General features: G+C 42.2%; 1 protein-coding gene across 1 annotated transcript in view; it reads right to left on the bottom strand.

Moving 5' to 3' along the window:
* Positions 1–14,079, bottom strand: part of ACSF2 (acyl-CoA synthetase family member 2) — a 204,648-nt gene that overhangs the window by 145,637 nt on the left and 44,932 nt on the right. Inside the window, exon 2 of the mRNA XM_069752397.1 lies at positions 4,013–4,208. Coding sequence (XP_069608498.1) covers positions 4,013–4,208 — 196 coding nt within the window. The remainder of the gene's footprint in view (positions 1–4,012; positions 4,209–14,079) is intronic.

Here is a 14,079-nt window from a genome sequence, read left to right as displayed (position 1 = left end):
CCCCTAAATGTCCCATATTCAATGCGGTTTCATTTCACAATATGGAGAGCTCTAAATCCTTCACATCTCTTCTTATAGCCATTTTGTTAAATGATAAAATAGTTGACTGCAGCCACAACTAGGGGGGGCACCTTAAAAGGGGTCTGTGGTTTGTAGAATCCATAGCTAGCATTCACTAAGCACACACGTAAAATAATGATGTTCTAATCACATTTTCTACCATACATATGCACCTGCTGCCTTACACACATTGCTTTCTTCTGAGATATCTGACTCGTGGGCATGTTGTGGCTCCAGGACTGAGCTCCAAACTACCCAAAGTACCAAATTCACTGTTTTTTGGCCAATTTACCCCAAAATATTGGTTGTCTGAACACTCATGCAGAGCGTCTATTTTGCCCATATGTGCTTATTGACATGAACCATTAGACCTGGTCTCTTTAAGCTCCCTCATTACTGATGACATGTGCATTGGGGTGACAGCTTGAAGGGATAAATCACGTTAAATGATGTGACCTACAAAAAAAAAAAGTATTGATTTTGTTACTGGTCCAAATTGCAAATTCATAATTCTCTATTTTGTAAATATTGGGAAAAAATAATTTTAATACAGGTTTTATTACTTCAATGAGCGCTGTATACCACATTAGAGGGGTTTTACATGAATCAGACCAGATCTGAACGATGGGCTATTGTCATTTCTCTCTACTGCAGGCTACAAGTTGCCAGATCTGTTACAGTAATACAAAGCTGTGACCCCCTCGAAACATATATTCTGAAGTTATTCAAAACATACATTTTAACAACATACTGTAAAAATGCATTAGTGAAGAGTTTGGACACTCTCACCTGTAATGGCTTCCAATGAACAGTTATGAATTGTCAAGGGTTCATTTGTAAAATCACCGGCCTTCAAAATGTGTTTGCGACCACAATGTGTGTGTTTTGCAGAGGCAGTGTTGGTTCACAACTCCAGAGAATACTGAGCCCTAATTAACAACAGTTTAAAGCCAGAATAATGGCAAGAACCACTTAACTAAAAGAAATCAAAGTCCATCATTACTTTAAAGACATGAAGTTCACATAATCTGGAAAATTGCTAGAGCCATGAAGCTATCCTTAAGTGCAGTCGTAAAAACCATCAGTTACTAGGATTAAGCTAATTCTTATGAGGCATAACCCAGGAAAGGAAGACAGAGAATGCCCTCTGCTGCAGAGGATAAGTTTATCATAGTTACCAACATCAAAAACCACAAATTGATCACACCTCAGATAACAGCCCTCATAAATGATGCAGAACCATCAAGTAGCAGACATCTCAACATCAACGGTCTAAAGAAGACTTGTTAGAAGCAGGTCTTTATGGTCAAATCCCTACAAAGAAGGCACTACTTAGGACTGTAAACAAGAAGGAAACACTTGTAAGGGCAAAACCAACACAAGGACTGGGCATTAAACCAGTGAAAATTTGTACTGTGGTCTAATGAGACAAACTTTGAGAGGTCGGATACCAACTGTCATATATTTGTTAGACACAGCTACATGAGAGAATACCTAGGAGATATAAAGCTGTCATCACTAATAAAAAGGGGGTACTTTGAGGAATCTACGGTTTAACACCTATTCTGGTTTGTTTCACACATTTCTAGACTCCTGATTTCTAGATGCGCTCCTTCATGGTTTTGTTGCCGTCGGTCTGAATCTACAATGTGCACATCCCAATACAAACAATGAAAACTATTGCATGAACAGGTGTGTCCAACTTTTGAATGATAATGTACATTTTAATCTTATATCTTGAATATCATGAATCATTTAATTGAGCACAAAGTACAAAACCATTTTAACACCCACTTTTGCAAGGTAAATGGCAAGTGAGATAACCCAGCAGTTTACTAGCTCATATATGCAGTGCAGTCCACGCAAGTGTAAAACCGGCTCGATCTTGTTAGGTTCATAGGTCTGAGAACTTCAGCTTAGTGGAATCTACTGCTCTCTACTGTCAGCCATTTCAAGCTGGGGACAAAAAGCCTCAACGCTGGCCGCCACTATCACTGCTGCACCCAGTCATGAAAAGCTCCAGACACAGTTATGAATGAGAACAGCAATGACAGCAGCTCTCTTTATACACTCCACTTTTATTAGCTGTATATTCTGGTTTAACACTCTTTTTAAGTGGAGATTAGGCAAGGAGAAACCGCCTCTGCCAAACAGATGGCTGGATGGATTTCAATCCTACTGCTGATACTCAGTTGGCACAATCACAACTTTGCTTAACTGTAACTGCGCTTTCAGAAAACTTTGATGAGTCATAGAAAAATGTCAGAAGTTTTGGCCTCTTGAGGTCCAGGTCCACCGACTGCTAAAAAAAAAAAAAGTCAAATTTTACAGACCCCATGTTATATCTTGGATGAGTGCAGCACTGCATTTCTGCCCCATTATTGTAGGAATCAATAGGGGTTAAAAAACTCAGATCCCAGCCAAACAAAATTTCAGACAAGTCTCTATGACATGTTAAAAGTTTCCCATGAGTTCAGATAACCTTTAAAGGGGTTGTCTGGAACTTTAACATTGCTGGCTTATCCTTAGTATAGGTCATCAATGTCTGATCAGGTGTTCCTGGTGTCGGTGGTGACTCTCAGGAATTACTCAGATACGAACCTATACAGAGCAGTTCCATCGACGGTATCGTGGCTGCAGCTGGGTACTGCCCATTGATCCCCTATTGATTTAGATAGGGGGCGGATGCACAAAATCCAGGTGCAGCCACTATACAGTGAACGGAGTTGTGCTATGCAGCTGCATAACTGAGCAGTTCAAGCTGCCGCTAACACTGGGAACATATGATCAGCAGGGGTGCCGAGTGTTGCATCCACCGATCAAACATTGATGACTTATCCTAAGAATAGGCCATCAATGTTAAAGTCCCAGACACCCCTTGTAAAATAAACAAGCTGGTTATTCTTCCCTAAAACATCTTTCAATCCCCACACAAGCCATATGTAAATTCCTTTCTGGATTAAAAGTTGCATAAGTTGAAAAAAAAAAAAGACATAGATCTATCAAGTTAAACAAGTCAAGGGGGTACATACTCCCAGAAGATTAATAGTAGTGCCAAAAATCAACTTCATCTTGTTTGATAGACATCCCTGAGGACTAGGTTAAACACCTCAAGCTGAAATCCTATGCATGCAGCAAGTTCTGTTTCCAGAACATGCCCAGTCAAGCTGGGTGTACATGTGATGGCCTAAGCGTTGCATGGTGCATGGTAGCAGAACCCGCCTGCGTGTCTGAAGAGGACTCCAGGTACAAGTATACTCAGTTTCCCTACATATGCTCCAAAACCAAAAAAGACAACAGTGCATGAGTAGGGTTTCAGATGGTCTTGAGATCACTTACGCTGGTCTCAGGGACAGGACAAGAATCCAACAAGACTGGTTGGGTTGAGTTTTGGGCATTTCCATCCTTGCTTCTCTCGAGGGAGTCTAGCTTTTTGACACCACAAAGGTTATTTGTTTACGGCATATGTAGGGTTTGAACGGCTGTTTTAGTCATTCCTAATCCATATGGGAACACCCCTAACCTATGGAAGAGCCGAACACAGCAGTGGCAAGTGGTGAAAAACTAGGTGACAGGTTTTGATGTTGCAGGGTACTGAATAGCTAGCTACTTTAGATATGGAAACCAGTGATTAAGGCTCAGTCCATGAATACTACAACTGTAAGTTTACATCAGAATTACATAAGATAGTATGATACTTTCTACAACTGCTTCAAAAGTAGAGCCCTGAACCAAAAGTGTAGAACAATGGTTTACTGCATATTGCATTGTAGTCCAGGCAGTATTAAGGTGAATATTGATCATCCCCAGCCAATCACTAGAACAGTCAAAGTTTAAATATGAATTACTTCTGGGAATCCAACCTCAGGGGAGCAACGTGGTAGTTTGCTGCCCTCTAAACCATTTTTATATACGGTGCCCACCATACATCCCCAGCACATTCTGCACATACATCTTTACTTAGCTGGCTGAAGGTTTTCCGTGTCCCATCATAAGCAACTACAACGGCTTCTTGATCTGGTAAACGCTGAGTTGTGTCCAGCAAACACTGTTGCATAGTCTTGCAGGAAAGTGGCATGTCAGATAATCCATTGACATAACTAGTGGAAGTGACCGGTCGTGAAGGAGGAGTATCTCTCAGCAAGCAGCTGTGGATTGAATAACAAAGCATTAATCTAGGTACAGTGGGGGGAAAAAAAAAAGTATTTAGTCAGCCACCAATTGTGCAAGTTAATAATAGTAATAATAATAATATCTATTTATATAGCACCAGCATATTCTCAGCACTTTACAGTTTAACAGTTTCAAAACACAACAGTCATAGGTAACAATGTTAACAATACAATAATTAAAGCGAAATAAGACGACCCTGCTCGTGAGAGCTTACAATCTACAATGAGGTGGGGGAGATACAAAGTACAGGTGTGTATTTACAATGATGTATTTACAATAATGTATCTTCAGGGGGTGGGGGATAGATGGAAGTAGTGAATGGGCTACACACACACACAAACATAAAATGACTTTGATTAGGGAACGTGATAGGTCGCTCTGAAGAAATGTGTTTTGAGGGAGCGCCTATAACCTAAAACTATGCAAATTGTGGATGGTCCTAATATCTTGGGGTAGAGAATTCTAGAAGATTGGCGCAGCGCGGGAGAAGTCTTGGAGTCGGGAGTGGGAGGTACAGATTAGCGCAGAGATTAGTCGAAAGTCATTTGCAGAGCGCAGAGGTCGGTTAGGCCGATAGACAGAAATGAGGGAGGAGATGTTAGGGGGGTTTGCACCGTGGAGAGCTTTGTGGGTGAGAACAAGTACTTTGAATTGCATTCTACAATGAATGGGCAGCCAGTGTAACGACTGGCGAAGAGCGGACATATCTGAATAGCGATTAGCTAGATGGACAACCCTGGCTGCTGCATTAAGAATAAGACTGGAAAGGAGAAAGTCGAGTGAGGGGGAGGCCAATTAATAGAGCATTGCAATAGTCCAGGCGGGAGTGGATCAGGGCGACAGTGAGGGGTTTTGTTGTTTCCATGGTGAGAAAAGGGCGGATTCTAGAGATGTTCTTTAGGTGTAAGCGGCACGAGCGGGCAAGAGATTGTATATGGGAGGTGAAGGAGAGATCGGAGTCAAACATAACACCCAGACAGCGCGCCTGCTGCCGGGGTGTTATTATGCAAGATTTATTTTGCAAATTATGGTGGAATACCCCTCTTTGTTATAATATAATAATAATAATAATTTTTATTTATATAGCGCCAACATATTCCGCAGCGCTTTACAAATTATAGAGGGGACTTGTACAGACAATAGACATTACAGCATAACAGAAATACAGTTCAAAACAGATACCAGGAGGAATGAGGGCCCTGCTCGCAAGCTTACAAACTATGAGGAAAAGGGGAGACACGAGAGGTGGATGGTAACAATTGCTTTAGTTATTCGGACCGGCCATAGTGTAAGGCTAGGGTGTTCATATAAAGCTGCATGAACCAGTTAACTGCCTAAGTATGTAGCAGTACAGACACAGAGGGCTATTAACTGCATAAAGTGAATGAGAACATGATGCGAGGAACCTGATTTTTTTTTTTTTATAAATAGGCCACACAGGGATAGTTAGGTTAATGCATTGAGGCGGTAAGCCAGTCTGAACAAATGAGTTTTTAGGGTACGCTTAAAACTGTGGGGATTGGGGATTAATCATATTAACCTAGGTAGTGCATTCCAAAGAATCGGCGCAGCACGTGTAAAGTCTTGGAGACGGGAGTGGGAGGTTCTGATTATTGAGGATGCTAACCTGAGGTCATTAGCGGAGCGGAGGGCACGGGTAGGGTGGTAGACTGATACCAGGGAGGAGATGTAGGGTGGTGCTGAGCCATGGAGTGCTTTGTGGATGAGGGTAGTAGTTTTGTACTGGATTCTGGAGTGGATGGGTAGCCAGTGTAATGACTGGCACAAGGTAGAGGCATCGGTGTAACGGTTGGTGAGGAATATGATCCTGGCAGCAGCATTCAGGACAGATTGGAGCGGGGAAAGTTTGGTAAGAGGGAGGCCGATTAGTAGAGAGTTACAATAGTCCAGACGAGAATGAATAAGTGAAACAGTAAGAGTTTTTGCAGAGTTGAAAGTAAGAAAAGGGCGAATTCTAGAAATGTTTTTGAGATGCAGGTAAGAAGAGCGAGCCAGTGATCGGATGTGGGGGGTGAATGAAAGGTCAGAATCAAGTATGACCCCAAGGCAGCGGGCATGTTGTTTTTGAGTAATGGTGGAACCGCACACGGAGATGGCAATGTCAGGCAAAGGTAGGTTAGTAGAGGGAGAGAACACGAGGAGTTCAGTTTTTGACAGGTTAAGTTTCAGATAGAGGGAGGACATGATGTTAGAGACAGCGGTAAGACAATCACTGGTGTTTTCTAAAAAGGTCGGTGTGATATCAGGAGAAGAAGTGTATAATTGGGTGTCGTCAGCATAGAGATGGTACTGGAAACCAAATCTACTGATTGTTTGTCCAATAGGGGCAGTATACAACGAGAAGAGAAGGGGGCCTAGGACTGATCCTTGAGGAACCCCAACAGTAAGGGGAAGGTGAGAGGAGGAGGAACCAGCAAAACATACAGTGAAGGATCGGTCAGAGAGATAGGAGGAGAACCAGGAGAGAACGGTGTCCTTTGTTGAGGTAATGCCATGACAACTCTGCTTCATTTCGTTTGTTCTTAACTCAACTTCATCACATTACTCTACTGCGCGAATTAACCCAGCACAAGGTTTCTACAGCTTTGGTTGCTTCATCTGGTGCACCAAACTGCATCAATATCATCAGTCCATGCTGGGTGCTATCCGCTCATCCGGACAAGTGCCTCCACGATCCACCTCATTAGGTGAGACATAAATAGTGCAAAGCTCCTCATTTACAATCTACTATATAATTGTCTAAGGGTCACTTCCGTCTGTCTGTCTGTCTTTCTGTCTGTCACATATTCATTGGTCGCGGCCTCTGTCTGTCATGGAAATCCAAGTTGCTGACTGCTTGTGGCAAAACGCCCACGACCAATCAGCGACGGGCACAGTCCGCTGGCAAAATGGCCGCTCCTTCCTCCCCGCAGTCAGTGCCCGCTCCATACTCCCCTCCAGTCAGCCCTCTCACAGGGTTAATGGCGTTAATGGACCGCGTTATGCCGCGGTGTAACGCACTCCATTAACACAGCTATTAACCCTGTGTGACCAACTTTTTACTATTGATGATGCGTATGCAGCATCAATAGTAAAAAGATATAATGTTACAAATAATAATAATTTAAAAAAAAAGGTTATTCTCATCCTCCGACGTGGCGCGCTGTCCTCGGCAGTGCAAGCGGCAGGTCCCGGTGCCAAGGATGCTATGCGAGAAGGACCTTCCATGACATCACGGTCATGTGACCGCGATGTCATCACAGGTCCTGCGCTCATACCAACCCTGGGACGGGAAGCTGCCGCGTGCACCGCACACAGGCGTCAGGACTTCAATTGGCCTTCGGAAGGTGAGTATATGTTTATTTTTTATTTTAAGTCTTTTTTAACCACGCATATAGTGCCCACATTGCTATATACTATGTGGGCAGTGTTACATACTGCATGGGCTGCGTTATATACTACATGGCTGCTATATACTACGTGGGCAGTGTTATATACTATGTGGGCAATGTTACATACTGTGTGTGCTGCGTTATATACGGCATGGCTGCTATATACTACGTGGCCAGTATTATATACTATGTGGGCAATGTTATATACTGCATGGGTTGTGTTATATACTGTTTGGCCTGTGTTATATACTGCGTGGCCACTGTTATATACTGCGTGGCCTGTATTAACGCATCAGGTATTCAAGAATATGTCGTGGCCTGTGCTATATACTATGTGACTGCTATATACATACATTTTCTAGAATACCTGATGCGTTAGAATCGGGCCACCATCTAGTAAAAAAATAAACATTGTCCAAACTGGCCAAACTCAGCAAATATTAGGGAAAAGAAGAATCGGGCCTGTTGGTTTTCATCAAACTCAATCCGCTGTCCTTTTGCAGGATAAGCTGCTGCTAAGTGTCGAACAGCATTTTTTTCCCTGCTCAGCCAAGTTTCCATGTTTAGGAAGGGGTATGGTCAAATCCTCAAATGACTGCTATCTAAGGTGTGTGGCAACCCTAAGATTTAATTTATTAAAAGTCTATATTGTGCATGTATAAAATAATAATTCAAATTTAAGTTCAATATGTACCTTGCACTTTCAGGTGATTTTTCAGAATAAGTTTTTGTGTGTGTACATGAGTAATAATACTACTTCTGGCCATTATACAGCTTCTGCATCTGTAGCAGTATTTTTTCTGCACTAGAAGCCTCAGCAATTTCTACTTGTACAATTCTACTTCCTTAGCTTCTTCCCCCTTCACTCTCTATAGACTTGAAGACAACAGGTGATATTTCACTGAAGACAGATTTGTAGACAAAGTAGAGTCGTTTTTAAGAGTGAATGATCAGTGCAAAAGTTGCATATATTTAACTTATAAGTCATACAGATGTGTGAGTAAGGGTAAGTTCACACAGGGCGTTTTTGCTGCTTTTTTTTTCTGCAGCGAAACCTGATCTTCTTGGCAGGAAAGAAGCTGCGTCAAAAACGCAGGTTTAGGTGTGTTTTTGGTGCATTTTTGTTGCTTTTTTTATGCGTTTTTTTTTTTCCCTCTCTCCATGCTAATGTGCTTGGATTTTCAGCAGCAAAAACGCAGCAAATGATACCTGTGTTTATGCTGCGGTTTTTTTTTCCCCAATACCCATTCAAGTCAATGGGTGAAAAAACTCTGAAAGAAGTGACATGCTCTATGTCCAAAAAACGCAGCAAAGCACAAAATACTGATCAAACAAAAAACCAATGTGTGTGCATGAGACTTCTGAAATCTCATACGCTTTGCTGGTATTGTGAAAAGCAGCTGAAAATTAGCATAAAAAACACAGCAAAAACGCCCAGTGTGAACTTACGCTAAGTGTTTGCCCCCTTACTGATTTCCTATTTTGTCACATGTAAATGTTTCAGATTACAAAACAAAGTTAAATATTAAACAAAGATAAAACAAGTAAACACAAAGATGCTATTTTTAAATGAAGGTCTTTGTTATTAAAGGGAACCTTTAATACAAATACAAATTCAGGTATATGGGGCACATTATAAAAGCGATTATTTCAGTGTTTGTTGCAGGGACCCGAACTAAAAGAGCCACCGTGACAACAGAATGCAGCATCAGTGCTGCACAAGATGGCTCTTTTAGTTAAAAATGCCGGAAAGGGGGGGGGGGGGGAGGATTGACAGGTTCCCTTTAAGGGAAAAAGTAATTCAAACCTACAGGGCCATGTGTGAAAAAGTGATTGTCCCCTAAACCTAATAACTGGTTGGGCCACCCTTAGCAGGAGCAACTGCACTCAAGTGTTTGTCATCACTGGCAATGATTCTTTTACGATGCTCTGGAGGAATTTTTGGTCCACTCATCTTTGTAGAATTATGTAATTCAGCCACAGAAGAGTTTCTCTGCATGAACCGCCTTGTTAGGCCGGGGTCACACTAGACCGTAATACGGACGAGTGCAATGCGATAAAAAAATCGCATAGCACTCGTCCCAATGTTAATCAATGGGGCAGCTCCCATCATCCGATATTTTCTCGGCCGTATTCAGGATCCGAGTGAAATCGCAGCATGCTGCGATTGTCAGCGTTTCTCGGCCGAGAATCGCCAATGAAAGTCTATGGGGGTGAGAAAAAATAGCACAGCACACGGACCATCAGTGTGACTTGCGAGAAATTCTCAGGCATTGGGCAGGTGACAGGAAAGGCTCAGCCATTATTTGCTCATTTTGCAAGTGTGTGAGAAAATCTCACCATACGGATGCCATACGGATGTCACACGGATCATTTAATGCGAGAAAATCGCATCCTCGCACTGCACACGGATCATTGTTTTGGTAACATTTGTGCGATTCTCGTCCGTCAAAAACGGACCGTTTTTTTTATACGTTGTGTGTGTCCCCGGCCTTAAGGTCATGCCACAACTTCTCAAGTGAATTAAGGTCAGGACTTTGAAAAGGCCACTCCAAAGTCTTAATTTTGTTTTACTCAAGCCATTCAGAGGTGGATTTGCTGGTGTGTTTTGAATCATTGTCCTGCTGCATAACCCAAGTGCGCTTCGGCCTGAGGTCATGAACAGATAGCCGAACATTCCCCTTTAGAATTTTTTCTAGTAGACAGCAGAATTTATGGTTCCATTGACCACGGCAAGTCTTCTAGGTCCTTAACCCCTTCATGACCTTGGGATTTTTCATTTTTCCGTGTTCATTTTTCACTCCCCTCCTTCCCAGAGCGATAACTTTTTTATTTTTCCGTCAATTTGGCCATGTGAGGGCTTATTTTTTGCGGGACGAGTTGTACTTTTGAACGACATCATTGGTTTTAGCATGTCGTGTACTAGAAAACGGTAAAAAAAATTCCAAGTGCGGTGAAATTGCTAAAAAAGTGCAATCCCACACTTGTTTTTTGTTTGGCGTTTTTGCTAGGTTCACTAAATGCTAAAACTGACCTGCCATTATGGTTCTCCAGGTCATTACGAGTTCACAGACACCTAACATGACTAGGTTATTTTTTATCTAAGTGGTGAAAAAAAATTCCAAACTTTGCTTTAAAAAAAAAAAAAAAAAATTGCGCCATTTTCCGATACCCGTAGCGTCTCCATTTTTCGTGATCTGGGGTCGGTTGAGGGCTTATTTTTTGCGTGCCGAGATGACGTTTTTAATTATAGCATTTCGGTGCTGATACGTTCTTTTGATCGCCCGTTATTGCATTTTAATGCAATGTCGCGGCGACCAAAAAAACGTAATTCTGGCGTTTTGAATTTTTTTCCCGCTACGCTGTTTAGCGATCAGGTTAATGCTTTTTTTTTAGTTGATAGATCGGGCGATTCTGAGCACGGTGATACCAAATATGCGTAGATTTTATATTTTTTTTATTGATTTATTTTGATTGGGGCGAAAGGGGGGTGATTTAAACTTTTATATTTTTTTATTTTTTTAACATTTTTTTCAACTTTTTTTTTTTACTTTTGCCATGCTTCAATAGCCTCCATGGGAGGCTACAAGCAGGCACAACGCGATCGGCACTGCTACATAGCAGCGATCTGCTGATCGCTGCTATGTAGCAGAAATGGAAATGTGCTGTGAGCGCCGACCACAGGGTGGCGCTCACAGCCACCGGTCATCAGTAACCATAGAGGTCTCAAGGACCTCTATGGTTACAATGGAGACGCATCGCCGACCCCTGATCATGTGACGGGGGTCGGCGATGACGTCATTTCCGGCCGCCCGGCCGGATGCGGTAGTTAAATGCCGCTGTCTGCGTTTGACAGCGGCATTTAACTAGTTAATAGGTGCGGGCAGATCGCGATTACGGGCACATGTCAGCTGTTCAAAACAGCTGACATGTCCCGGCTTTGGTGCGGGCTCACCGCGGATCTGACCTCGGACGTACTATCCCGTCCGAGGTCAGATAGGGGTTAAGCAGAAAAACAGCCATAAACCATCACATTACCACCATACTTTACTGTTAGTATGATGTTCCTTTTCTGAAATGCTGTGTTACTTCACCACCAGATGTAATGGGACATACAGCTTCCAAGAAGTTCAACTTTTGTCTCGTCAGTCCACAGAGTATTCTCCCAAAAGTCTTGTGGATCATTAAGATGTTTTCTGGCAAAACTGAGACGAGCGTTTATATTCTTATTGCTGAGCAGTAGTGATGAGCGAATATACTCGTTACGCGAGATTTCCCGAGCACGCTCGGGTGTCCTCCGAGTATTTTTTAGTTCTCAGAGATTTAGTTTTCATCGCCTCAGCAGAATGATTTACAGCTATTAGCCAGGCTAAGTACATGTGGGGGTTGCCTGGTTGCTAGGGAATCCCCACATGTAATCAAGCTGGCTAATAGCTGTAAATCATTCAGCTGCGGCGAAGAAAACTAAATCTCCGAGCACTAAAAAATACTCGGAGGACACCCGAGCGTGCTCAGGAAATCTCGAGTAACGAGTATATTCGCTCATCACTACTGAGCAATGGTTTTCGTCTTGGAACACTTCCATGCAGACCATCTTTGCCCAGTCTCTGGTGGAGTCATAAACACTGACCTTGGCTGAGGCAAGTGAGGCATGCAGTTCTTTGGGTGTTGTTCTGAGGTTGTGGGCTCTTGCAGCGCTCTTGGTGCAATATAGGTTGGCCGGTCAATCCTGGGAAGGTTCACCACTGTTCCATATTTTTACCATTTGTGGATAATTTCTCTCACTGTGGTTTGCTGAGTCCCAAAGCTTTAGAAATGGCTTTATAACCTTTTCCAGACTGATAGATCTCAATTACTTTTTTTCTCATTTGTTCCAGAATATCTGTAGATCGCGGCATGAAGTCTAGCTTTTGAGGAACTTTGAAGAACTTCACTTTGTCAGGCAGGTCCTATTTAACTGATTTCTTGATTGAGAACAGGTATGGCACTAATCAGTCCTGTGTGTGGATAGAGAATTTGAACTCATCCCAAAGATGTGATAAACCACAGTTCATTTATGGATTAAGGAGAGGGGAGTTGCAATAACTTTTTCACACAGGGCCCTGTAGGTTTGAATTTTTGTTCCCCTTAATAAAACCCTTCATTTAAAAAACGTGTTTTGTGTTAGCTTTGTCTAATATTTAAATTTAAGTTCTGTCACCAGGTTTGACAGATATGAGATACGGCCACCACCTTTCAGGGCTGATATACAGCATTCTATAATGCTGTATATAAGCCCCTAACCCGACAATAAAAATACTTTTATTATACACACCTGCGGGGTGGTCTGGTCCGAGGGGTGTTGCTAGTTTTGGTTCACCGCCCCACAGGTGAATATAATAAAAGGTCTTTTTCTTTTCTTACAGGTCGGGTTGGGGGCAGATGTACAGCAGTATAGAATGCAGTATATCAGGCCTGGAAGGTAGTAGCCGTATCTCTTATCGATCAAACCTGGTGACAGGTTCACTTGAAACATTTAGATGTGACAAACATGCAAAACAATAGGAAATCAGGAAGGGGACAAACACTTTTTCAAACAAGTGTACTATGTTTATTATCTTTACTTGTACTGTTGATATATACAAAAAAAATAGTTATCTACGCTATTTTATTTTTTTTAACTAAAAGAAGGCAAAAAAGTTACCACATGGACAACAAATTTATGAAGACACCAACACCTCACTGCGTAGGGCCTGGGTACTATCATTATATTTCTGGGATCGGTGTCAGTGTATTTTTAGTTTCCAAGTGACAGTAATAACAAGGATTAGTTTGTCTTCTCCTCTCATTCATATAACATAACGCTATTAAAAGGACTGTGCCAGAAAGAACAAAAAATATAACTACGGTATATTGAAGAAAAAAAAATTAAATATTAGCTGAGATTTTTGTTTTTTATTGCTCATGCCAGGCTTCACAAGATTGGATGATAACGCTAAATACTTAGGCCTCGTTCACACGTCCGTGTCCGCTTTTTTGTCCACATATCACACGTACTTAGTAAAACCTATGGTGGTATGCACTGTTTTTACACGGACCTCGTGTCCATGTAAATCACACGAAGGCATCTGTTTTTTCACCGGCAGCACGGATGACAAGGCCAATACAAGTCTATGGGTGCGTGTAAAACACACACAGCACATGGGTTGCATCAGTGTGCCTTCCATGTTTAACATTGAAAAGTATAGGAGAAGGATTGTCATTTAATTTGCCATACAGGAAAAACACTGATGGCACACTGATCCAAAAAACTGATACTACCGTATGTACTCAAGTAAAAGCAGAGATTTTCAGCCCATTTTTTTAGGCTGAGAGTGCCCCTCTCGGTTTATACTCGAGTCATTGTCCTGGGGATGGGGGGGGGGGGGGAGCGGTGGCTGTGACATACTCACCTGCTCCTGGCGCGTCCCTGTAT

This window comes from Ranitomeya imitator, chromosome 2 (genome assembly GCF_032444005.1).
Source record: "Ranitomeya imitator isolate aRanImi1 chromosome 2, aRanImi1.pri, whole genome shotgun sequence".
Taxonomy (NCBI): domain Eukaryota; kingdom Metazoa; phylum Chordata; class Amphibia; order Anura; family Dendrobatidae; genus Ranitomeya; species Ranitomeya imitator.
The sequence above is the reverse complement of the archived record's forward strand: the minus strand, read 5'-3'. Positions and strand labels throughout refer to the sequence as shown.